The following is a 27,308-nucleotide window of genomic DNA, read 5'->3' as shown; positions in this document are numbered from 1 at the left end:
AAATGAAACACAAATTTCTGCATAATTCGAGAACTAATTAAGCAAATAGAACCAAATTTGGCATGTGGGTGTTTTCGGTGACAAGAATTTATTCTAGGGTAATTTGAGACCCCTCCCCTCTTTATAAGGGGAATTATAACTCCTCTCCCCTTTAAGAGGGGGGGTTTCCATACCAATTTCCTCATAACTCGAGAACTAATCAAGCAAATGGAACCAAATTTGGCATGTGAAGGTTTTCGAGGGCAAGAAAATTTTCTATGTTGAATTAGGACCCCTCCTCACTTTAAGAGGGGGGCTCCTGTACAAATGAAATACCAATTTCCTCATAACTCGAGAACTAATCAAGCAAATGGAACCAAATTTGGCATGTGTGTGTTTTCGAAGACAAAATTTTTTTCTATGATGAATTGGGACCCCTCCCCACTTTAAGAGGGGGGGGGGGCTCCTATACAAACGAAATACAAATTTCCTCATAACTCGAGAGCTAATCCAGCAAATGGAACCAAATTTGGCATGTAGGTGTTTTTGGAGGCAAGAATGTTTTCTATGATGAATAAGAACCTCTCCCCACTTTAGGAGGGGGGGCTCCTATACAAATGAAATACAAATTTCCTCATAACTCGAGAACTAATCAAGCAAATAGAACCAAATTTGGCATGTGGGTGTTTTCGGTGACAAGAATTTATTCTATGGTAAATTGAGACCCCTCCCTCTTTATAAGAGGAATTGTAACTCCTCTCTCCTTTAAGAGGGGGGGCTGCCATACAAATTTCCCCATAACTCGAGAACTAATCAAGCAAATGGAACCAACTTTGGCATGTGAAGGTTTTCGAGGGCAAGAAAATTTTCTACGGTGAATTAGGACCCCTCCCCACTCTAAGAGGGGGGGCTCCTGTACAAATGAAATACAAATTTCCTCCTAACTCGAGAACTAATCAAGCAAACAGAACAACATTTGGCATGTCGGTGTTTTTTTGGTGACAAGAATTTATTCTATGGTGAATTGAGACCCCTCCCCTCTTTATAAGAGGAATTATAACTCCTCTCCCCTTTAAGAGGGGGGACTTCCATACAAATTTCCTCATAACTCGAGAACTAATCAAGCAAATGCAACCAAATTTGGCATGTGAAGGTTTTCGAGAGCAAGAAAATTTTCTATGGTGAATTAGGACCCCTCCCCACTTTAAGAGGAGGGGCTCCTGTACAAATGAAATACAAATTTCCTCATAACTCGAGAACTAATCAAGCGAATTGAACCAAATTTGGCATGTGTGTGTTTTTGGAGACAATTTTTTTTTCAATGATGAATTGGGACCCCTCCCCACTTTAGGAGGGGGGGTCCTGTACAAACGAGATACAAATTTCCTCATAACTCGAGAACTAATCCAGCAAATGGAACCAAATTTGGCAAGTAGGTGTTTTTGGAGGCAAGAATTTTTTCTGTGATGAATTAGGACCTCTTCCCACATTAGGAGGGGGGGCTCCAATACAAATGAAATACAAATTTCCCCATAACTCGAGAACTAATCAAGCAAATGGAACCAACTTTGGCATGTGAAGGTTTTCGAGGGCAAGACAATTTTCTACGGTGAATTAGGACCCCTCCCCACTCTAAGAGGGGGGGCTCCTGTACAAATGAAATACAAATTTCCTCCTAACTCGAGAACTAATCAAGCAAATAGAACAACATTTGGCATGTGGGTGTTTTTGGAGGCAACCATTTTTCCCATGATGAATTAGGACTTCTTACGTTTTTAGGAGGGGGGGGGCTCCCATTCAAACGAAATACAAATTTGCTCATAACTTTAGAACTAATCAAGTAAATGGAACCAAATTTGGCATGTGAGAGTTTTAGATGGCAGAATTTTTTTTCTGTGGTGTATTACGACCCCTTTCCCTTTTAAGAGGGTGGGCTTCCATACAAATGAAATACAAATTTCCTTATAATTTGAGTACTAATCAAGCAAATGGAACCAAATTTAGCATGTAGGAGATTTTTGAGTCTTGAATTTATTTTATGATAGTTAGAGACCTCTCACCCCTGTGGTAGGGGGATATGGACTCTCATACAAATAAAACAGAAATTTTGGCGAAACTCAAAAACTAATCCAACTCGAGAAATTCGAGACTCTTCCATAAAACATTAATCAATAACAAGACCACAAAAACTATCTATAGTAACACTAGATCATTCAGGACGAGCCGGTCGCGAGTGTTGCCGGTGACCCGCCGTCGGAAGCGCCGCCCACTGGGGGACTTGCAAAACTCGAGAAGTGATAAAGATCATCCGAGATTCATGATTTATGTACAACACAGGTTAATTTGTGGCAATACGAAGTTTGTCGGGTCAGCTAGTATGTAAATAAATTAGACGGATTTCTCATTATTTCACAATCCAAATAACAAACAATCGGTTATGTCTATACATATATATCGTAGATTACTATAATTTTAACAGGAATTTTACGTACGTTTTTGGTGTGGCTCTGAAGTGTAGGTTTGCTGACTGTGGTTACCTGCATTCCAAGTATAGATTCATCCGCGGCTAAAACCACAATTTGCGATGTTCAGCCTGCAGCAGAGCCGGTCAGATCTGGCATATTTAGCTGGAATATACTGAAGTGAAACCACTGGCTACCTATTAGTTTGAACTACCTGAACATTAATCGAATGTGGCATAGACTTCACGTTATCCTATTTGGGATGAGAAGCGGTTTTAGACGTGTGCTAAACTAACACATACCAATATTTACCTCAAAGTTGTCGAGCCCGTGTAGCTACTACTCTAAAAATCCTTATCATGATGGCACATCCAATGACGATCATCGGTTATTGGGACTTCGAATAAATTGGAAACATCTCCCGGGGGCATTATGCAGCAGAATCCTGTACGGATGGGAAAATCGATAATCCTGGAAATAGTTTTCTGGACATATGCCGTATTCTTGACTGCAGACAACACGTCTAACTTAAGCCTATCCATGATGCCAATTAACTACAGGATAAGATTCTCCACCGTGCACCATGCATTGAAAATATTGTTATTTCAACTGTTATAAACGGCAAGCAAAGGTGATCTCCGTCAAGTGATTTAACAATTGGTTTCTGATCAATTTCATTAGAACAGGTTGGTACAACCGACATAATTAGCATTTTATATATGTTCGGTTCTAAGGGAAAGTCTGTCATACGGCAATCTAATCATGCCGGCTGTCTTTCGTTGTCTAATGCAGATAAAGAGTGCAATAGGTCTGAAGCAGGCAACAGTAATTCAACTAGCGGAGCATCCATAAAATCAAACTGCAGGAAATCGTTAATTTCCAGCTGAAATATCATTGTGGTCAAATCGGTACGCTAAATTTTTGGAACCAGCATCGGAAGCGTTTTACGTTCCATTCTAGTTTTTGAGATGAAGACTTTTTGCTCAACAAATCCTGGATTAACCACATAATAAATACCATCGACTGTGAGCGATGTTTTCGTTATGTCCGTTCGTAGTGTGTCAGCAACTTGAATAACAGACGACTGAAATGAACAAAATTGAATAAACATTGAAATACGACAAAAATTAAATACTCACTTCGTTCGTTCGTTGGATATGCCGTAGTTTCGGGGTAGTTTAAAGGCCGGCCGAAATCTTCCGATCAAGTAGGACGTCATAACTGCTGGTAGAAGTAGATTTTACGATTGAAATATTTCAAAGTCTCGGAGTTGCTAATTGTGACTCTGATCGGTTTTAGAAGTCTATTGTGCTCCAGTGTCTGCTGACGGAAATAGTTTGACGATGGTCTAGCTCAGTGGTGGCCACGGTACAAGCATATTGCGGGCTAAATCAGATCTCCCCAATAGATCCGCGGCCCTAAATGACTTCTGACATTAATAAATTCAACCTATAGTGTCCGTCCGCCATCTATCAAACCAGTTCGCGGGCCGCAAAGGCCAAATTCAAGAGCCGCAGTTTGGCCATCACTGGTCTAGCTGGTGTTACATAGGATGTCATTTTGAATTATTCGACTGAAGGTACCGAAAGTGTAATCCTCAATTCCCGACACGAATCAGCCATCGTTGGCAGTTCCAGAACCTGCTTTTTGTTTGTACGTGTGGCAGGATGTTCGAACTGGTTTGTCTGATCATCTGGATGCTACGCTTGTTCCGCACCTGCCACTCTACCGGTCAGGAAAAATATGTACTAACTTTTGATTCCTGTCGGTCTACTATATTGCCGCTTTCCTCTGTCGAAACGTATTTACTTCTGTTTTTTTTGCTGAAATATCCAGTAAAACACTGTACCTGGAAAACAACATATTAGCCTCAACCGTTTGAAACAGTCCTAATCGAGTTCATTGCTGGTCCTAAAAAGAGTTATTATGGTGTATTTGAAGATAATAAAAGATGATTTTTCTATTTCTTTACCTAAAGCACAAATGGTGCTTCCTGTAGTCCGTACAGTATGGAGTTATGATGACGGCGATTAAAACTTTGGATTGATTCTTTTTTTTTCACTGGCCTAATAAAATAAAAAGTTTCACTGGCCTGTGGATTCCGATATAAAACATCTGTTGGTGAGCAAACCGTGATCATTGTATTGTATTTACGACGAATCAAGAAGATCTATGACGTGGATCTTGGACCCGGCAACAATACCGTTCGCACAATAGAGGCTAAATGTTGTGATTGCTGGATGGTGTTGGCTCATTCCTAGTTTTTGTAAAGAGCTGCAATCCGGTTATGTTCGATATTTCGGAAGCAAGTAACAGATGCAAATTTTCTTAAAAATATGTTGCGGAAAATATAAAGAAAAAGAAAATATTGTACCCAACAAATATTTTTGTTATATAACAACTTATCAGGCGTTTGCTACTCGGTATTAGCTATACAATGGTTTTAATAAGGTATACTATTAAACAAAAATGTTTGTTGGGTATACAGAAAAATGAATTTTGTCTGTTCTGCATGTGCCTTATAGACTAGGAAACTACTAAACCGATCGGAGTGAAAATTTGTATGCGGTTTTTAGGGCCAGGGAAGGTTCTTATTGTACTAGCTAGTGCTGCTAATGAAAATACGTCTGTGCCGCCCAGTTGTAAAGTTTGTACTTCCCAGTATGTATATTAAATAGTATATCCAAGAATCTATGTTTACTAGATCAACGGATAATAGAGTTTATAAATATTTTACTATACTACACAGGGTGGCTCCCATACAAATAAAACCCAAATTTTACATATCTCGAGAACCAATCAAGCAAATTGAACCAAATTTTGGATGAGGTGGGCTTTTCCCTTCTCTGGAAGGGGTTGTACTCACACAAATAAAGCGGATATTTTTGCAAAACTCAAAAACTAATTGAACTCGAGAAAAATTCTTCCATAAACATTAGTCAATATCAAGATCACTAAAAACTGCTTATATACACTAGATGATTCAGGGCGAGACGGCCGCAGGTCGCGAGTACTGCCGGCGGAAGCGCTGACCACTACGGGGGGGGCAGCCCCAGAGAAAACACCTCTGTCTAGGTTTATTTGTTTTCCTAGGTCTACTGCCCTCTATTACTTTCCTTCAGTTGGGTCCGAACGAGCGACGGCGGGTAAGTGAGGATCGCACCCGCGAAATAGTACTTTTCGCTAAAAGGGTTTTCGCGAAATGGTATTCCGCTAACACTATATTCCGCATTATGGTCAACTGAGAATTAGTTTTCCGCGAAAATTCGGCGAAATGTTATATAATCACGGTGAATATTTAAATACTATTAGCTTTATTTTATCTGCCGTAATAATAATGGTGGGAGCAGCCACGTAGCCAGGAGGGCCTGGCGGCCTTGGCCCATCCCCCGAAATATTTTGGCTCACATTTTTATCGCGGCACTGCAAGAGATCTGTCGCAAAGGCGAGAAGGTGTGGAGGATCCGTGGCGGTAAAGCCAAATTTTTCCAGAGCGGTGGAGCGATCGACGAGCTGGGAACGGGCTTCGTAGTATTGGGACAAATGCAGGATCACGTAATGGACTGGAAAGCGATCAACGAGAGGATGTGTGTGTTGAGGATAAAAGGCCGTTTCTTCAACTAAACCATCATAAACGAGCATTGTCCATACGAAGGTAGACCCGACGACGAGAAGGAAGCGTTCTATGTGCAGCTGCAGGCAACGTACGACAGCTGCACACGACAGGACATCAAGATCGTCATCGGCGATATGAACGCCCAGGTCGGCAGGGAAGCAATGTATAGACCGGTGATCGGGTCCCATAGCCTGCACACCGATACGAACGACAACGGCCAGCGATGCATGATCACCAGCGATGGTGATCAGAAGCACTTTCTTTTCCCACAAAGATATCCAAAAAGCCACCTGGAGATCACCTGACCAATGAACTTCGAACCAAATCGACCATATTCACATCGAGGGCCGGTTTTTCTCGAATATCACCAACGTACACTCCCTACGGGGTACGGATACCGACTCGGACAATTACCTAATAGCAGTACACGTGCGCTTAAAGCTAGATGCTTCGACCCTCGAAAACGGGTGGAGTATGATACGCTCGGTCGTCAACGGGGTCGCAACCTCGGCGCTAGGAGTGGAAACCTCGAGCGGAACCAAAAAAGTGGTCTCTAGGAAACTCCGGTAATATACGTGGGAAAGGCGAGACCACACGAAGCCAGCTCCCCCTCGATCCAAAGTGTGTTCGGCTACTGGTAGTAAGAAAACTACGGCCTCCATGAGGCCAAACCTCCGGTAATTCCGTCTCTCCTAAATGCCAGTGAGCGGAAAAATCACAAAAATACAGTGCAGATAAACCTTCCACTTGCGAAAGCTGTTTCGGGCGTAATTTTCAGGAGGTTTATCGAACACGGTGTGGACCTGGCCCTGGGGTGACATTGCGATTCTCGTTTCGAGTGATTTTGGTTCGTTTCGACCACGTTAAACGAATGGGCGAAACGAACTAAAATCACTCGAAACGAAAATCGCAATACCACCCCTGATTCAAGAGCCCTGGGTCTACAAAGGAAGAATACAAGGTATTCAAACAAGAACATGTAAGTTCTTCTATGATGACAAATATGATCCTCCGAGAGCTGCTGTCTTGGCCAACGCAAACATTAATTGTTTGCCCATTACAGAGTTCATCAAACGAGACATAGTGGCGATCAGAGTTGAGGTATCAATCGCCAAGGGAAATCCGATATTATCGCAGCATCGCCCCATTTTCCTGGAGACGTTCCTAAGGTTGCAACTCAAGAGGTTGCGGCGTTCGTCAAATTCTGCATAGAAGTCAACAAAGACTGTATTATCGGCTGCGATGCCAACGCTATCGCATTTTGTGGGGAAGCACCGACCAGGGGTGTGAAATTGTCAAAATTTTGCGGACTAAACATCCATGAATAGCGACAATTTGGAACCAGCCAGCGTATCGAAAATAACAGCTAATAATAGTTAAATTATAACTAAAAGGCTACGTTTAACTGCTTTCTAATTAATTTCAGTTGTTTTAAAACGAATCAACCTTTAAGTAGGTCCCAGCACCAAAGGTATTAAAACCAATGAGTGGGACATGGACAATGTATGTGATTTGACAGCCACACCACCTCGCTGGCACCGACATCAACAATCGAGATGAGTGCCTTTTAGAATTTCTCTCGTTAAACAATATCGACATTGCTAATAAAAACAATGAACCTACATTCATGAATGCTATGAGGCAGGAAGTCTTGGACCTGATCTTGTGACAAGCTAAGAGGCAAAAGGTTTCGAATTTGTGGGTTTTGCTGATGATTTGGTCATCATGGTTCTTTGAAAATTCGACGACCTGATATCGGATAGAATGCGGAATTCAATCGGATAGAATACGAATTCAATTTTAAGCAGCTTATCATTTATTTAGATAAATCACTAATAATATAAATCCAAAAATAACCAAAATAAATAAAACGAAACAAAATAAAAGTTATATCAGACAAAAAGTGAAATGTCGGAAAACTACCCTTTTGCCGCATTAACTGTTTTGTGGATAAAATATATGCCGGGCCAGCTAAAAACTTATTTAATAACAACAATAAATAAACTCAAAAATATAGATATATGGACAAACATAGAGTGCCACACAAGTCTTTTTCAGTCTAACCTATCTTGCCCCTATTGAACTGGTAGAACAAAATACATGTTTATTTAAAACTTTGTAGTATATAACAAACTAGCTGACCCGACAAACTTCCCCCATTGCTTAGCCTGATAAAATAAAGCGGATAGCATTTAGATATTCGCCATCATTGCAAACCATTTAGCCGAATACCATTTTGCGGAACACCAATTCTCGGTTGACTATAACGCGGAATATAGAGTTTCGCAAAATACTATTTCGCGAAAAACCTTACGCGGGATGTACCATTTCACGGAAAATCTTTTCGTAGAAAGTACCATTTCGCAGGGGTGACCCAACTGAAGGAAAGTAATAGAGGTCAGTAGATCTAGGAAAATAAATAAACCTAGATAGAGGTAATCTCTACGGGGGGCTGCCACTCACAGTGGCCGGCGCTTCCGACTGCAGGTCGCCGGCAACACTCGCGGCGTGTGGCCGTCGCACGCTGAATTATCTAATGTTACTATTGATAGTTTTTGGTGGTTAATCAATAACAAGATTAATGTTTTATGAAAGAATCTAAAATTGCTCGAATTCGATTAGTTTTTGAGTTACGCAAAAATTTCTGTTTTATTTGTATGAGAGTCCTTATCCCCCTACCACAGGGGTGAGGGGTCTCAAACCATCATTAAAAGAATGCTGGCTCCAAAACCCCCCCACATGCCAAATTTGGTTCCATTTGCTTGATTACTTCTCGAGTTATAAGGAAATTTGTATTTCATTTGCATGGGAGCCCCCCCCCCCCTCCTAAAAACCGAGAGGGGTCCAATTTCATCATAGAAAAAATTCATACCTCCAAAAACACCCACATGCCAAATATGGTTCCATTTGATTAACTAGTTCTCGAGTTATAAGGAAATTTGTATTTCATTTGTATAGGAGCCCCCTCTCCTGAAGCGGGGAAAGGTTTCAATTCATCATAAAAAACATTCTTGTCTCCAAAAACACCCATATGTCATATTTTGTTCCACTTGCTTGATTAGTTCACGAGTTACGAGGAAATTTGTGTTTCATTGGTATGGGAGCGGCACTAAAAGCCTTTAAAGTTTTTAAGTGCTCCTCAAAAATTGTCTGGGATTGCAATTGCTTCTTACGGCAACTAAGCCAAGTGAACTCGGTAAAATTGTACTAGGTTCCTGGTCATTGCGCTATAGAGTGGAATGAACTTGCAGACGAACCAGCCAGATGTGGATCTAACCCTCCATTCACGGTTCCAAATCCATTTCGCTGCATCCCTGACTGTGTGCTGAAAAGTGAGCTGACACAACGGGAGAGCCGAACAGGCATGGCCAATTGGATGGCCGTACAATCCCTCAAACAATCAAAAAAATTATAACGCTGTGTATTAGGGTTACTCAAAAGTTGACATCAAGAAATCTCAGCACGCTTACCGGTCTTGTGACAGGACATTGTGCGAGTAAATACCATCTTCGGAATCTCGGTTTCGTACAAGATAACATTTGTTGCTTGTGTAATGCCGAGCGTGATACCTCGGAACACTTGCTCTGCAATTGTGGAGCACTAATAGGACGTAGAGTGCAGTATCCCAAAAATGGTCTACCAGAGCCAAGGGAGATCTGCTTTGCGTCGCCGATCAAGGTAACAACGTTCAAAAACCAAGTCATCCCTGATTGGTACCTGTCTCGCTCCAGCTACGAGCCTATTACTTACTTAACAAGTGATAGGTAAGCTTGAAGCGTACAGTAAAAGAAATAAACGGGGCATAGCACAATAGTTCAAAATAATGGACGCAGTGGTAAGAGTACTCAACAGAAGAGGGAGTTTCATAAAGCAATTCTTGATAGTTATTCAAGATCAGTGTTATCGCTCAGAAGTACGAAAAATCGAGCAGATATAGTATAATGGGGACATGGCAATCGTTCGCATTATTCCAATTTTTCTCGGTGACGGTAATTGCGGCTTTTAAAAGTAGAGAGTGTTGGTTATTGGGTTATTAGGTTAGGTTACATGCTATACATGAAACTAAAACTGGCGGTTGCTGAAGGACTCAACAAACCACCTACTCATGGAAGAGAAATTAATGTATCTAAAGTAATTGCTTAGATTGAGTAATTTTTATAAAAGAGAATTTGAAATCAAAGCATATTAATAGCTAATACAATAAAAACATTAAATGCATACCTGTCTGCAAGATTCTTGTGTTTCGCAACTTTTGATGCAATTTGCAATCTATGTTCAGTAATGATTCTCTGCTCAATCGCTTGCGATAGTGCTTTTCCACTCGCGCCTCCACATATTGCGATCTCTCTAAGGCCTAACTCAAGAGCATGTTTGTCGCTTAAGGATTACTCGATCTGTATAAAACATTTCAATTAAATTATGACTATTAAATTTTCAACCGTTACTCACCAGGTCATTGACTAATTCACAAGGGTATATTTTACGCTCAAGGATTGCAATTGGCAATCGTAAAGCCATAGCTTAGCCAGTACATTTCCTAAAAAAGTTATTTATCACAATTTGCTCCTAGTAGTTTGCGTCTCATGTGTAGTAATCCAAATATACCTGACGAATATTAAAGAAAAGATAATACCAATAATTCATACAATCAAAAAATATCGAATACTACCTATAGATGATGGTCTGCATGCAGATAGGATATATAAATTGCCTTTATTACAGTTCCAAATATACGTTTCCAACAGTCTATCCCGCAGCTCCCTCGCCGCAGCTAAGTTAAATGGAAATATTTGGACATCATTTCACGTTTTATCCAAAAACACTTCACGGACACGTCTAAACCACCGATTGAACTGTTTAGAGCGGAAGTCCAGCACCATCCGCAATTAAAAAAATAAAACAGACAAGCTATAAATAACACCGATTACACCATAACAGTTTAGCAGTTTGTTTTTGTTAGTACACTACACAGTAAAATAATTCAACCTGTTTTCACGTACACAGAAAATAATTTAATGCAATTTGTCACTTAAAGATTAGATTTTTTTTATTATTTGTTTTGCACTAACAAACTGTTCATAATATCAAAAAAAAATTTAATAAAAACAAAAAAACTCACAACTAAGCACATCACTCGTGACTCAAATTTTTCGTAATGGCGGTGCGGTTTCAAATGACAGAAAGAAAAAGGGCAAAATAAACATAAAATTGTCATCAAGAAACGCGTTTCCATAGTCGGTTGAAAAGCACTAAACTTATACTGTTACGATAACCCATAAAAATGTTAAAACTACCATGATATTCTTACAGTTAGTAAGTTACCAATTTTATGGTCCTGTTGACAATTCAATATTGTTATATCAAGCTGCAAAAATATTGTCATTAGAAGTATAAGAGAAAAGTCAATTTAACCACGGAAATAGTCAGCGATTTGCTTGTTGTCATAGTAGTTTTAACCACGAAACTTCTCAAGTTGACAATAATCATGGTAAGCGCTACAATATTGCAATATAGTTAAGATGACCATGCATACATGTTTCGCATTACCATGGTTTTTTTCTCAGTGTATCCTACGGATCAGTCGAAAATTCCAAATATTTTTATCACCTGTTTGTTTATAATAAACACTTGAAAACAATTGGTGTTTTGGGGGTAAAATGAACACTTCACTATGGGGGCAAAATTAACAGTGTGTATCATGATGTTTTTTTGCTGCTGATGCTGCTGATTTATGCTGATACGATAGCTGCTGATGCTGATACGATAGATATGATAGCTACGAAATAATTACAATTCAAGCAACAAAAATGATCGAGTCTCTCGAAAAATGACGGAAAATAACCGAGTGCTGGAAAATCTTGCGAGCTAAGAGTCAAGCATTGTATGAACGTGGCGAAGATACATTTAAATTTTTGTGGAGTCCCATTTTAATTCCAACAGCCCTGTTGAATACCTACGGCTTATGTAAAACGATAATAATGTAAAATCATCTTTAATTTATCCAAACTGCATGTTAACTTTAGTTTTCTATGACATGATCATTTTGCCCTCACTGCATGTTCATTTTACCGACATGAAAAAAATCAGGCTCGAATGTGACGCTTTCGAAAAAAGAAATTTTTCATGACAAATAGTCCTTTTTTAAACATCTTTATATATTGCTACGTGGAATATGAATCCAGCTTTCAATTCATATAGTGCGATCAGCATTTGGTTGGTTCCTGGGGGAGTAAACGGCGAAATAGCTAAGGGTGTGCATTCTCCCCCCAGTTCCCCTACCATCCGGGATACGTTCCTTAGTGGAAATCGGACTCGTGGTGGTTCTACAATTGATGGAGGGAGTCACTATTTAAATGCTTTGGAGCAGACAACTCGTAAACAAGAGAGATTATCTTTTGAACAGTAAATTTAAATTGTTAAATAAATGTAACTTTTTATCTTCCAAACAAATCAACCAACTACACCAGCAAGAATTTTGCCGAAAACATGAAGCAATGCTGAATCAGGCAATACGTTCTTTTCAAAGCTTTTTCCAGGCAGCTTTTTGCGTCCACATTTAACGTAACAAAAGTATACATTTCGTTTAGAAATCATTGGGGCGTAAATTTTGACCGGCACGTAAAAACGATCGTAACGATATTTTTGACACTGGCGGGTGTTATGAAAAACTATTAATAATTGTCACATTGTTAGGGGTTAGAAGTTTTTGGACCGTGGTATTTCGTCAATATATTAAATTTGTGCACATTATTAAATGGGTTCTTTTAACAATAAAAATTACTCTGAAGTTTTTATTGCCATAGTTATGCAGGAGAAAGAGAAATTTAACAGCCAGCTGAACAGTGTGGTTGAGAAAATCGCGAAAGGGGACTTCAACGCGAAGATTGGGTCAAAAAACGCGTACCTTGAACGCGTCATGGGACGCCATGGCTTAGGAGAGATGAGCGAAAATGGGGACCTGTTTACAGAATTACCAGTTATTACCACAACAACATGCTTATCGGTGGACCGTTCTTTCCCCATTAACCAACACACATAAAGTTTCCCGCGACGGCCAAACAGAAAACCAAATCATCCACATCTGCATCAACCGAAAATGGCATTGGAGTCTTCTTAATGTACGCAACAAACGCAGCGTTGATATTGCATCCGACCACCATCTCGTTATTGCTGAGATACGTTTGCGCGTCGCACGTGTCCAACGACGGGAGGAGAAAGTTGGGTGCCGTTACATCGTCCGCCGATTGGAGGGCCTTTGTCGATCAACTTGAATCCCGAGCCTCGGAGTTGCCACCTGGTGGAACCGTCGAAGAGCAATGGACCGGCATCCAGAACGCCTTCAACGCGACCAGTGACGAAACCCTCGACAAAGCGCGCAGCGTTCGGATAGAGTGGATTTCGTATGAAACTTGGAGAAAGATCGACGAGCGGAGATAGGCGAAACCGGCATTGAGCGAGCGCTAACCAGATCGGCTAAGACAGCTGCCCGTCGACGATACGCCGAACTGGAGAGGGTTGTTAAACAAGCTTGTAGGCGGTACAAGAGTGCCTGAACTTATTCCCTACTGTTTTACCTGACTCACTGCGAATATGCGTATTATTGAAATAAAACGTAACCCTACGCTTTATTCGTTTATAACGCATATGCAGTTAATATCGATAACAAACGATTTTTTATAAGTTGTGCTTTTGTTATTGCATTTAATTTGTAAAAAGTTGCATAAATAATAATTCAGTTTCACAATACAATTATTGCGTACTACTGGCACATGAAATATAACGTTTAACCGTTATGTGTGCGACAAAAAAAACACCTTTAGCAGGGCGACAAGGGTACCCGGGTACCCAAAATTGATATTGTTATAACATCAACAATTTTAAACCGATTTCGACGAAATAGGTGTCATTTGATTCGTTTATTTATCTAGTTTTGAATCATTTGGTCATTTGGCCACTAAAAGACATACGGGGCCCGAAAATCCGGAATTCCGACAGAGTGTCCGCTGTGAGGAAGAGAAATGATTGCATTGCAGGAAAATCAGTCATGTGGATATAAAAACTCTAAAAATTCGTACAATGTACTATTTCATATAATGAGATGAATCAGGTTGGCCATTCCGGAGTAGGTTCCTGTGGGGTCATGGGTGGCCAGTCCAGGATTGGAGGTAAAACCTAGCAATATGGGTATCAAAGTTCTTGGAATTAGTTTGGTAGGTGATATTTTTTACATTTCGATGTATTTTGATTGGTTATTTCGAAAATGGTTTTTACGGGGTCACAGATGATACCGCAGGATTCAAGATAATGCTTAGCATTATCAGAACCGTTCAAAACGTAGAACCATCCGTTATACATTTGGAACCAGTTCCGAAATTATCAATCAGTACTAAACTGACCATTTCAGTTCAAAACATCTAAAAGATCCGCTAAACCAATTCTAATATTGGATTAGGCACCCAACTCGCCATCTGTATCCCTACAGAAACCAAATTCTGGAGTGGCCAATGCGATCTAAAGTCACCAATTTATATAATTAGATGAAAAAAGGGTCCACAGTGTCAAGTTAAAAGCTAATAGGTTTACTGAAAGCTGATATTCTTTCAAAACATGCGGCTTCCCACGTTTTACCGGATGTTACTCCGGAATTACCGATTCCCGGGAACTACTTGTCATTTGATGGCCAAACGCTTTATCTGATCAAAACTAGATAAATGTACGAATCAAATGCCACCGGTTTCATCCAAATCGGTTCAACATAACTAAAGTTATGAAGATAGCAAATCATGGGTACCCGGGTACCCTTGTCGCCCTCCTACGTAATAAAAAAATTCAAGTGACTCTCATTGCTAAACCCCTTTATGGATATGCACCAAAAAAAACCTCAATTATTTAAGATCAACGAGTTTTACGATGTCGCAAAATTTCAATGACGTATGTTTTAAATTGAATGAGTTATAACTATTTTAAAACTGAAAAGGTACCCGGGTACCCTGTCGCACACATAACGGTTAAGTACGTTATTTTTAGTGATCAAAATAAACGATATTTTCGATACAAGGGCGATATTTTTCGAAACCTTTCGAACCAACACGATACCGCGAATAAAACGCATTTCGCAGTGAGTCAGGTAACACAGTAGCCGAACAAGGGGAAACCGCCGCCGCCAATGGTGATATCCGTATGTTGTACGATATTCCTCGCCGCCTCAGTGGTGCGAGTATGAATACTAAGATGTCGCTTAAAGACAGAGCTGGTCAGTTACTGACTGATCGTACACAACAGCTTATGCGATGGACTGAACATTTTGAACAACTCTTCCGAGTTGCAAATATCAGAGACCAACTACGTATGCCAGTAGCGTATGACGTCTACAGTTCGTCGAATTAATCGCGTTAAATCGGAGGCGCCATCGCTGAATGAAATTGCCATTAAGTAGCCATCAAGAGTATGAAATCCAATGAAGCGCCAAGAATAGACTGTATTTCAGCCGAGATGCTCAAAGCTGACCCATCTTTGACAGGTCAGATGATGCATCAGTTTTTTTTAGCAATATATGGGAAACTGCAACTTTTCCGGAGGACTAGACGCAGTTTTTGTCAAAGTTTCTGAAAAAGGAAACCTAACGGGATGTGGTAACTGGCGTGGCATCACGTTGCTCTGTATTACTCTCAAAGTACTCTGTAAGGTAATCCCACTGACGAACTGACACGATACATAGAAGAAAATCCTTTAAAAACCATCGTCCTGCACATTTTGCTTGCACAGTAGCACCCTCTGTTATGCATGTTGCGGAGTAGCTTGCTTTTGCAGGGTTTTATGCTGTAGGGTTTTGTACATTTGAATGGTTTTATACTGAAAACTCAAAGCAACACTCGCGCGCCGCGGTGTGGCCATGTTGCGAAACATGCTTTTTTGAAAAATGAGTGGGTTTTGATTGGACGATGGAATTATCGCGAGTGTCTCGTCTGTTTGTCTGTGGTAATCCTCAACCGGATCGAAGCGAAGATTGACGCTACTCTCCGACGGCAGCAAACTTGATTCCGTGCAGGCCGATCATGTGTAGACCATATCACAATGCTCCGTATTATATTGGAGCAGATAAACGAATTCCAGGACTCTTCTGATGGTGTTCGTTGACTTCGAAAAGACGTTCGACCGACTCAACCACGAAAACATCTGGAGCGCACTTAGGCGTAGAGGAGTTCCAGATAAGCTAGTCCATCTCATCGAGGCTCAGTACGAGGCGTTCTCGTGCAAGATTTTACACAACGGCGTCTTGTCCGACCCGAGGGGTAAGACACTTAATAATATTCTCATTTATTAATCACGCGAGATCGCACGTGTCTATTTTTTTGGTGTACATCGTGAGCATTTGTATGCTCTGGGGTGAATCGTGAATCGCGTCGCATCTGATGCGATGCAAAACTTTATCGATAAATATCAATAATTGCGCCATCTCTGTATACGTCAGCTGATTTACGATTTTGTTTATTTTCTTGATTTCATGCCGTATCCTATTCAGCATTTTTGGTGTAAAACAGAAGTGCAAGTGTAAATTACTGTTATGCAGTGATAGTAAATCTAGATAAACGAGTGAAAAGTTTGAAGTAAAACACTAATCATGATACTGAACACCTTTGAAGTGAGTTGAATCGGTGAAACGTGTCACGGTTTTTTTTAAATTGTTCTATTTCAGAATGAAAAGAAGCTACCCCTAAATGAGTTGTTGCTTGAACGGGATGAAGATGGAGTAAAAAGAACGGTTCCTGCCTTGGTAAATACTATTTTAACTCCGGATTTAACATGACTCTAACTATTAAACATTTTAGAACGAAAAATGGAAAGATTCACATTGTTTTACCCGATATACTTCGCTTCCGATTCGAAATGGGTGTTTACTGCAGGAAGGATCCGCCGGGCTAGACCAGTGGCTCAGCGAAACCGGTTGGTTCATTAGGGACATGGAAGGGCTGCTGGAACTGGAACATTATCGGTGAGTAACTGTAACTCTGACACCAATTTTCGGATTAGTATAGTGAAACATTGCCGGTCGATTTCTGGTTCTTGGTTACGTTCCATCGGATCGGTTAGTTGGAAATTGTACCGGGAAAACAATAGTGCCAGTGCGAGTTTAGCTTTCATTTTGCCCATTCCCCAATACACTTGCGAGGTCCTTCGCCGAAAGGGTAGTAGGGCAGATCTCGAATGCTGCCGTCGTCGAACCGATCGGGATTAAACTCGTTTGGTGGTAAGCGAATATAGGTATCAACAGGGGTGTTCCTTGGCGGATGACGTGATTTGTTCCATAAACCGGGTAGTCTTTTGTGCAAATACGGTTGAGATATACGACGGAGGGATACTTGCGTAAGGTTTCGTCCAAACAGTTGTCCAAATATTTTAAACTGGTAAACGTTCTCGTACGTGATGGTGCCATTTGATTGCTGTAGAATTTCGTCTATTTCGAGTTGTACTTTTTGCTGTATATATGTTTTTTTTTAGATACTTCGTAGAGACAGAAGGCCATTGCTGATGCACTTGTTTCGAAACCGCCCAGGAGAAACGAGTAAGCTGCTGATACCACTTGATTCATCGACATATTTTTTTTGCTTGGTTGAAGCGTTCACATCCCATGATTCGCTGTTATCTATGACACCGGAGTTTCTCAATTGCAGAAGGAGTTGCATAATGTCCTTTCTTGATGTGTTCTCCTTTTCTCGACGATTTACTGTTTGTCGCACGAGGTCCCGCAGAAAATCTTCTAGTTCTCTAGGAAAAAGTCGAATTTTAGCGAAGTTCATTATCTTAGGAACTAGAAAGCTAGCTGTCTATCGTATAAAACTACCCCGATCCGACGGCAGTATTAGTTTACCTTTGAGATAGAATTCTTCCTGCGGATTATTGATTGCATCAGTGCTTATTCCGAAAGCTACCGAGGCGACAGCACCGGCTGCATACCTTGAGAACAAATCTCTTGCATCAAAATCGCATCCACTGTTAGCGAATGGTTCTATGTAATGTTGTAAGGCTAGGCCTGTGGACAGTTGAGTTTGAAACATCTGCTTAAGGCGAGCTGGACTAAAACTTGGCGTAAGTTTCGTGCGTAGCTGGAACCACTTTTGTCCTTCTAGTGCGAACAAAAGCGCACTGAGCGGGTCACGTTGCTCGTCCGACTAAACTCCACGGTCGTAAAAATGTTCAAAATCACTGGTCATGATGTCCCGCGCTAGCCGATGGTCGTTAATGACCAGAACCGGTCGAAGCAGTATATAAATTCCCAGCAGCGGCTCTAGTTTGGTGCGATCGTAAAGACTGCAGTAGAAATCACTCGCGGAAAGCTCCTGTCGGATGATAGGACCGATGTTACCAAACGGAAAACTTGGCTTTAGTTGTGGTATGTTCCGACGGGTCCAGTAAGTGAAGAGGTAATGCAGCGAGCCAACGATGATGGCTGCCAGTACTAGGATCGCGGCCAATAAAATCACGGCAGGCATTATGAATAGCAAAGTGTTACTATTTCATACGCTCCGATAAGACATGCATTTTATTGACAAGAACGCACTATGGGAAGGAACCTCGAACTGTGAAACATTGCCCTACTGCCCTTTTCGCTCGCACTTGACACTAGTGCACAAAGTGCAGTCGCTTTACAGCAGATGCATAATACATCATTAAAACATTATCGGCTCCAATCCACACTCTTTGTTTGCTTCTCATTCCAGATTTTGGTCCACGATGGTGTACAACAAAAGCGCCATCGAAGCCGTCATTTCATTCACTCAGTTAGCAGTTCCATGCTACCTCTCCGGAGTGATCCGTAGTTCGGAAAAAGTAGTGCCCGTTTATTCGGCTGCCCTACGTGCAACGCTACAGGTTATCTGCCGTATGATTACGCAGCGCGAGTCGGATCGCTGCTGGATCGCGAGAGAATACCTCGGCGATCTGTTGTACAAGCATTACTTGATATCGGTTCCGCTACTGTTCGATCTGCTGCCGGTGTATGGGCGGGAAAATAAGACGGTACTGACGCAGATGTTGCAAACGATTTTCAAATTGCAACCAAAATATTGGTTTGATTTGAAAACCGGTCTACAATTTCTCCAGAAAGTAAGTATGGTTTACTTCTGTACAGGTGTGCTTATTGTTTGACTAAAGTCACGACACTTGACCTTACCTTGTCGACGGACTTTAACGGATAAGATGACTTGGATGAGATGACATAAGCAGATGGATTGTATATGGGCCATTCTTCGTCAAGTGTCCGAGTGTAATCGACCTTCTCGGATTTGAACCAAATTTAGTCAGATTGTTCGTTTCAGGTCAGCAAGAATAAATCCTAAGTTTGGTGCGAATTGGACGTTGGGAGTACCTGATTTTTAACAAAAAGACACGTTTTCGTCAAATCTTCTTATTTTCTTTTGCTACAAGCAAAAGACTCAGGAAATACTAGGTTTTTAGAAAGACTATTTTATCATGCTTCCAACGGAAATTGTCCGAGGAATCCGAAAAAACTATTAGTTTTTAGCGGAAGTGCGGCCAAATATCTTAAAATCGATTTAAAAACTAAATTCGCGTTTTTCTCTCGATGAATATGTAATATTACTATTGATGAAAAATCGCAGTATAATCAATATATATAGAATGCCAGTGTCGCTGCAGTGCTTCTTCTTCTTCTTCTTCTGGTTTTGTTGGACGGGTGACAGCGACCATAAGTCCATCTGCTTCTTTAACGTCGATTTGACAGTCCACCCTGTGGCTGCGATTGCAGGGTTTGAGCTCAGCAGGCAGTGAAAGCCGATTAAGTTCAGCCACCGCCTGCGGTTACATTGCTGTGGTTTGTTTTGTTCATAAATTCGTTAAGTTCGGCAACAATATTTTTTACATCTTTAATTGAGTTTTCTTTAAAAAATCCACAACATCTCGAAGTAGTTTAACGTCTTTTGCGTCAAATAGCTGTTTTATTGTGTGATATTTAACAAAGCTGTATTTTGTCCTCATTTGTGAAAAACGTTTGCAGTGTAATAGAATATGTTCTGTTGTTTCAGCTGTTTGGCATACAACACAATCTGGGTTGTCTTGCAGTCTCATTTTGTGGAGCCAGTATTTACTGTAGTCGTGTCCAGTTAGCACTCTGTTAAGAGTTCTAGTTTCCAAGTTGTTTAACGGGAGGTTGTGATACCACGGTTTCTCTCGGAATTCCGGCTGTATTTTGAAAAAGGATTTTCCCTTTACTTCGGCGTATTCCTTATACCAGTTGTTAGCCTTTATTTGTTTCGTTTTTTGTAGCCATAAATACGCATCATTTAATAGAATTGGGTGTTCCAGAAGGTCTCCATACTGTGCACCTTTCTTGGCTAACGAGTCGGCCAGATCGTTACCTTTAATGTCTATATGACTAGGCATCCACTGAATTTGGATCTTCCACTCGCGACATGTTCGTAGGATTTCATCTGTTAATTCTACTCTTTTTAGGTCTCTTTGATTATGGTACAACAACAAGCAAGATGATAGCGAGTCTGTAAATATTACTGCATTATTTAGTTGGTTTTTTTCGATCTCGTTCGTTGCGATTTTAATTGCTATTCAGTGTTGGCATATGCTGAACCCAAGTTGGATCGAAGTCATTTTTCTTTGATTCACGTTCAACTCAAACTTGCCTCATCGCAGCGTTTAAAGTTTTTTGCGAACCGCATACTCTGATCAAAAGGTTCACACTTTGGTACGAAACATTGGTAACATCATGCGATGTACTTCGACGATGCACGCGATGTACCTGCGATGAATTGAGGCGACGTGTTCAGCATGGATTGCTGATTTCTGGGTGCACACAGCACAGCAAAGGTGAAAGAAACTGTGTCGATAATGTTCTTCTGACCGTTATGCTATTAGCAAATCTGATGTCAATGCGCTTTAATGAATATTTAAATTACGATTGGTGATTAAAATGTAATTTTAATTATTTAACACAATACGACCATTAAATCATACAAAAATATTTATTTTCGCGTTAAATTTTGTTTATTCACTTGTTTCTTTTTACTGCTTTGAAGCTTTTAAAAATTTTCCCGCTTGACTTTTGTTTAAAATTATGGTATTCGGTTTATTTAGCCAAAACTAAAACGTTTTTTATACATAATAAACAGAATTTAATGTTTAAATGCTCGTTGAACTTATATATGATTTAATATATCAGAATATATTCTATTATATATTCTGGACTTGGCATAACCTTGAGGAACGCTTAACTACAGGGTTGATCTGTATCTTTAATTCTTTACACAAATGAAAGATGTATACTAGTGATGCCAAAAGTATGAAGTATTTTCAAATCAATTCAATGTAGCATAACTTTCAAAGATTTGACTTATGAATCATGATTTAAATTTTTCTATTGATTCAGGACTTTTGATTAGCGTTATTACAAGGATTTGGATTCCCCATCAAATGATTCTATTACAGAATTCTAGCTCCAGTTGATATTTCTATCAAAGTTTGTTATAAATATGTTAGAAAAACTTGCGGTACATAAAATGTTTTACAAAGATTCTATCTCTTTCTGTTATTTATAACACGTTTTGTTACATTTTAGTTATAAAGCAGGGGCAGAATACTGGTTTTTGATCTTGACATCTTGATATAAACTAGATCAAATAAAACCATAATTTGATATATTTGTGATATGCCTAGAGCGGATTTTGTTACAATTTTTGTTATTTTAAACGAGCCTAAGTTTATAGCAAAATGCAAAGCAGATTTTGTTATAAAAAAATGTTATTTAGAACTCATCCTGTTATAAATTTTTTATTTTCATTTGATTGGGTTGGCGTGTCCGAGTTGCAAGTTTTAACCACTTAGGGCAGCTGCCCAAGGGGTTGGTGTTTTCTCCCCTTATTCTTTCAGCTAGTTTTATTTGCCGACGGTCTGATAGAGCAATTGTCGACAATCTGAGACAACCTAAACCAGAAAAGAATCTCAATTACAATAATAGGGTATTTTGCCTATCATTGAACGATTCCACCCGAGTAGGAGCGAAGAGCAAAATAATATCAAAATGTGTTATTGGAAATCTAATAACTCATATCAAAATTTGTTCTTGTTTTGGCTGATATAGTTGGTAAAATACCAAAAAATAATATCAAAATTTTGCTCCTTTAAGGCCAAAAGAATAACTACTTGTGTTATTTGAATAACAAATCAATAACATGACTGTATCCAGAGTTTAGAATAACATATTTTAGTATTATTAAGGTATTGAATAACAAATGTAGTAGCACATGACTTATTAAAAAATTGTTTTATAAAATATTTATAATTTAAAATCCCTTTAACCCTCTAGTTCCCAACCCTGCCAATTGGCGGGCTTCAGCAAAATCGTTATAACTCTACTATGCTTATTTGTTTCATGTCGATATCCACCCATACCTTCTCATTATAGTCTAATCTAACTATTCGAGTGGTTTGTTTGTTTTATTACGTTAATTTGAAACAAATATTTCGTGCGAAACTTGAAAAATGCCAGAAAACTGAGAAAAAAATTATTTTGCTCTGCAGAGTGAAATTCAAATTGTTGTAAATTGCTTATTTCTTGGAATAAATGAACAAAAAAATTATTAGTGAGTAGCTGATAAGTTGTACTTCATGATAAAAAAGGAAATTTGCGATAAAAAGTTTAGGGTCGATTTTTATCAAGGAACTGACCCCGCCAATTGGCGGGGTTGGGCATTAACGTCAACTTTTTTTTGGTAATTTGACAACGTGTTGTTCCCGTTGTAATTATTGATTTTTTTCGAGTTTAAGCTACAAATTATAATTATAGGCCTTGTTAGCTTCTTTTATATGCCTTAAAAAATACACAAGCATGCAGTGGCATTAATTTGGAAGGGGAATTTACAGGACTTATCACCTAATTTTCAGTGCGCCTTTTTAACGAGCTGCATATAACGCCTTATAGCTATATCACATTACTGCTTAACGACAAAATCTTGATAAGCAAGACAATATTATTCAAAATGGGATCTATCATAGACCATTTTAAAACCGCAAATTTTAATCTATACCGCTTAATAAGTTTGTGTTAATGAACAAATTGAGGGAATTACCAGTCGATAAAAGATTATAGTGAACAAATGTGTACAACAAAAATGAAAAACCCAATTTATCAAACAAATCACATAAATGAGGATTTAAGTTTCATGTTCTATCAGACTCTAAAGGTTTTTCAATGGTTACAGTTTCAAAGTATATTATGGTGTAGGCAATCCTGACTTGAGAGCTAATGTTGTTGTTCGCCTTTCTAAAATTTTACCGGACTTTAAAAATCATATTTTTCGATTATTATTATTATACGACATTACCATTGATTTTATATCTCCGCTCGACAGGAACGAGAGTAATATGCGACTGGGAACTATTCGGAGCAATAGAATCCCCAAAAGCAAGCTGCTTCCTGATAAGAACATCAATAGGCAAGATCGTGGTCATTCTTCTGAATTCATTGCCAAATTTGAAAATACAACTGCTTCTATGTCTGTTTGGAAAGATTCGTCTCCCACGGGCAATGACTATAGACAACGATGAACTGGAAGTGGTTGATGAGTTCATATATTTGGGATCTCTGGTCAACGCCGACAAAATTACATGTGAGGAGATCCAATGATGCATTCAAGCTGGAAGTCAAGTCTAGTTTTCCTCCGCAAGACGCTTCGATTAACCCCTCTAAGGTCTACTTCATTTTTAGCACTGCAAAATTCACTAAAATGGACGTAACGACGTAATCTTTCAATATTTTTTCACCAAATTTGGGAATTTTTTCGGATATATTTTCTATTTTCATAATATTTATAGATAATAGCCATATGTCATATGATCCCGGAGTTATTCCGGAGTTCCTTGGGGGACCCTGACATGGCTTTTTTAGATAAAGTTGCCAAATATTCAAAACTTGTTTGAAATCTGTTGATTTTTGTAAGCATATCATTGACAGTGGACATATCAGTTACTTTGCTGCAGTTATGAGCCATGGTGCGCGCCATCCGAATCCGGGGGGACATTATAAATCCAGAATCGGTTCCCATAAAGGGACATTTCAGCATCAGTAAATTATGTCGTGTCGCATATCAAAAAACATCAGCACTCGACAAAATAGCGATTGGCGGTCATCCCATGTCTCTCAGAGGCCGTATGACCGGTTCCGGGTCCGGGGAGGATTTCTTTTCTGATTCAAGCACGGAACGGATTTCGAAGTAACTTGTCCGGAACCTGGAATCGGCCATATGGTCAAAAATTTCAGTTGAAGCTCATTATAACTAGTTCTTTAAATACTACTGTTATAGATGTTCTAAAATCGTTGTCCCGAATTAAATCGAAAAATTTGATTTTGCAACTTTTTTGCGCCCAGGTGCCCAACCCCGCCAATTGGCGGGTTACGAATTTTTATAAATAATCAAACTATTCCTGAACTTAGTGATTAGGGAATATTTTTTCCATTATTCTAGCCACGAAATGAGCATTTTAAAAAATTTTCAAGCAAATCAAACATTTGGGCACTAGAGGGTTATCAATAAAAAGTTTTTTATGAAATATATCGAATGTCATTTTAAGATCACAATAAGGTATGATAACAAAATCAGTTATTAAACTCATCTTACAATGTTTCAAATATCTACTCAATAACAAAATGTGTTATCAATGTATCTCAATGTCTATTCAATAACAAAATATAGTATTATACCTTAGTTTGATATAGTTTTGATATTATTTTGCTCTTCGCTCTCAATGATTGAACAGCGTCCAATAAAACGCTAATTCTAGAATACATATACGCTCAAACCCTATCAAAGTGCACGAATTACTCACTTTGATCAGTTGTGGATAATTACTTGTAACAATGGCGTTACATAAAGCAAGATTTAATAACAAAAATTCAAGTTGAACATTGTCATATACAATATGGGCTATAACCCTGAATTTGGTTAGCATTTCAGATAAGAAACATGTCTCACTAAGGCTTATACAAATTTGGAAAAAAGTTTATTGCTCAAGGGGGGGGGGGGGGGGGGGGGGTGCGGGGGCAAGAAAAAAATAATAACATCAAACCTTCAAAACCGAAACAAAGGAGTAGAAACCAGTGTTCATTTTTCCATATTAATGCATATTTAGTCCAAAATGTTGTACAGGTCTTAAATTTTAGTTCAAACCGAACTAATCATTGAAATGTTTGGAGAGATAAACCGTTACGACTGCCTAGCAATGAAAATGTTATTCCAATTTAATTCCAATTTCGCACATTACCATAATCCATACTAAAACTCCAATTTTGAAGCAGATGAAGATGCACAGTACAAAAGCAATATAACTTAACATGACTTGATTTGATGTTAACCCTCTAGTGCCCAAATTTTTGATTTGCTTGAAAAAATTTTAAAATGCTCATTTCGTGGCCAGAATAATGGAAAAAATATTCTCTAGTTACTAAGTTCAGGAATAGTTTGATTATTTATAAAAATTCGTAACCCGCCAATTGGCGGGGTTGGGCACCTGGGCGCAAAAAAGTTGCAAAATCAAATTTTTCGATTTAATTCGGGACATCGATTTTAGAACATCTATAACAGTGCTAGTATTTATGAAACTAGTTATAATGAACTTCAACTGAAATTTTTGACCATATGGCCGATTCCAGGTCCCGGACAAGTTCCTTCGAAAATCCGTTCCGTGCTAGAATCAGAAAAGAAAGCCTCCCCGGGCCCGGAACCGGTCATACGGCCTCTGAGAGACATGAGATTATCGCCAATCGCTATTTTGTCGAGTGCTGATGTTTTTTGATATGCGACACGACATAATTTACTGATGCTGAAATGTCCCTTTATGGGAACCGGTTCCGGATTTATAATGTCCCTCCGGATTCGGATGGCGCGCACCTCATAACTGCGGCAAAGTAACTGATATGTCCACAGTCGATGATATGTTTACAAAAATCAACAGATTTCAAACAAGTTTTAAATATTTGGCAACTTTATCTCACGGTCGCCCAAGGAACTCCGGAATAACTCCGGGACCATAAGACATATGGCTATTATCTATAGATATTATGAAAATAGAAAATATTTCCGGAAAAACTCGCAAATTTGGTGAAAAAATATTGAAAGATAAAAAAGTTACGGCCATTTTAGTGAATTTTGCAGTGCTAAAAATGAAGTAGACCCTAGAGGGGTTAATCGAAGCGTCTTGCCGAGGAAAACTGGACTTGACTTCCAGCTTGAATGCATCATTGAATCTCCTTACCCGTAATATTGTCCGCGGTGACCAGAGATCCCAAATATATGAACTCATCAACCACTTCTAGTTCATCGTTGTCTATAGTCATTGCCCGTGGGAAGCGAATCTTTCCAAACAGACATAGAAGCAGTTGTATTTTGAAATTTGGCAATGAATTAAGCAGAATCACCACGATCTTGCTTATTGATCAGTCCTTATCAGTGGGCAGTTTGCTTTTGGGGATTCTATTACTCCGAATAGTACCCAGTCGTATATTCCTCTCGTTCCTCTCGAGTTGAGATATAAAATCAATGGTAATGTCGTGTAATAATAATCGAAAAATATGATTTTTAAAATCTGGCAAAATTTTAGAAAGGCGAACAACAACATTAGTAGCTGCTCCCAAGTCAGGATTGCCTACACCATAATATGCTTTGAAACTGTAACCTTTGAAAAACCTTTAGAGTCTGATAGAACATGAAACTTAAATCCTCATTGATGTGATTTGTTTGATAAATTGGGTTTTTTCATTTTTGTAGTACACATTTGTTCACTATAATCGTTTATCGACTGGTAATTCATTCAATTTGTTCATAAACACAAACTTATTAAGCGGTATAGACTAAAATTTGCGGTTTTAAAATGGTCTATGATAGATCCCATTTTGAATAATATTGTCTTGCTTATCAAGATTTTGTCGTTAAGCAGTAAAATTCGCCGGGTTTCAATGAATCTGGTTCTTGGTTATAGGGTTATGATTTTCAAATACCACAAAATGCAAAAATGTTTTGTGATATAGCTATAAAGCGTTATATTGCAGCTCGTCAAAAAGGCGCACTGAAAATTAGGTGATAAGTCCTCTAAATTCCCCTTTCATATTGATGCCACTGCATGCTTGTGTATTTTTCAAGGCATATAAAAGAAGTTAACAAGGCCTATAACAATAATTTGTAGCTTAAACTCGAAAAAAATCAATAAATACAACGAAAACAACACATTGT

The 27,308-nt window shown here is 39.1% G+C and overlaps 1 protein-coding gene across 1 annotated transcript in view; it reads left to right on the top strand.

Annotated features, from left to right (window-relative positions):
- Positions 1 to 16,567: 16,567 nt before the first annotated feature.
- LOC128733109 (activating signal cointegrator 1 complex subunit 2) overlaps positions 16,568 to 27,308 on the top strand; it is a 33,985-nt gene continuing 23,244 nt past the window's right edge. Inside the window, exons 1-4 of the mRNA XM_053826725.1 lie at positions 16,568 to 16,699; positions 16,754 to 16,831; positions 16,887 to 17,050; positions 18,777 to 19,161. Of these exons, the coding sequence (XP_053682700.1) occupies positions 16,679 to 16,699; positions 16,754 to 16,831; positions 16,887 to 17,050; positions 18,777 to 19,161 (648 nt within the window). The 5' untranslated portion in view covers positions 16,568 to 16,678. The remainder of the gene's footprint in view (positions 16,700 to 16,753; positions 16,832 to 16,886; positions 17,051 to 18,776; positions 19,162 to 27,308) is intronic.

Source organism: Sabethes cyaneus, chromosome 1 (assembly GCF_943734655.1).
Source record: "Sabethes cyaneus chromosome 1, idSabCyanKW18_F2, whole genome shotgun sequence".
NCBI classification, from domain to species: domain Eukaryota; kingdom Metazoa; phylum Arthropoda; class Insecta; order Diptera; family Culicidae; genus Sabethes; species Sabethes cyaneus.
The sequence above is the reverse complement of the archived record's forward strand: the minus strand, read 5'-3'. Positions and strand labels throughout refer to the sequence as shown.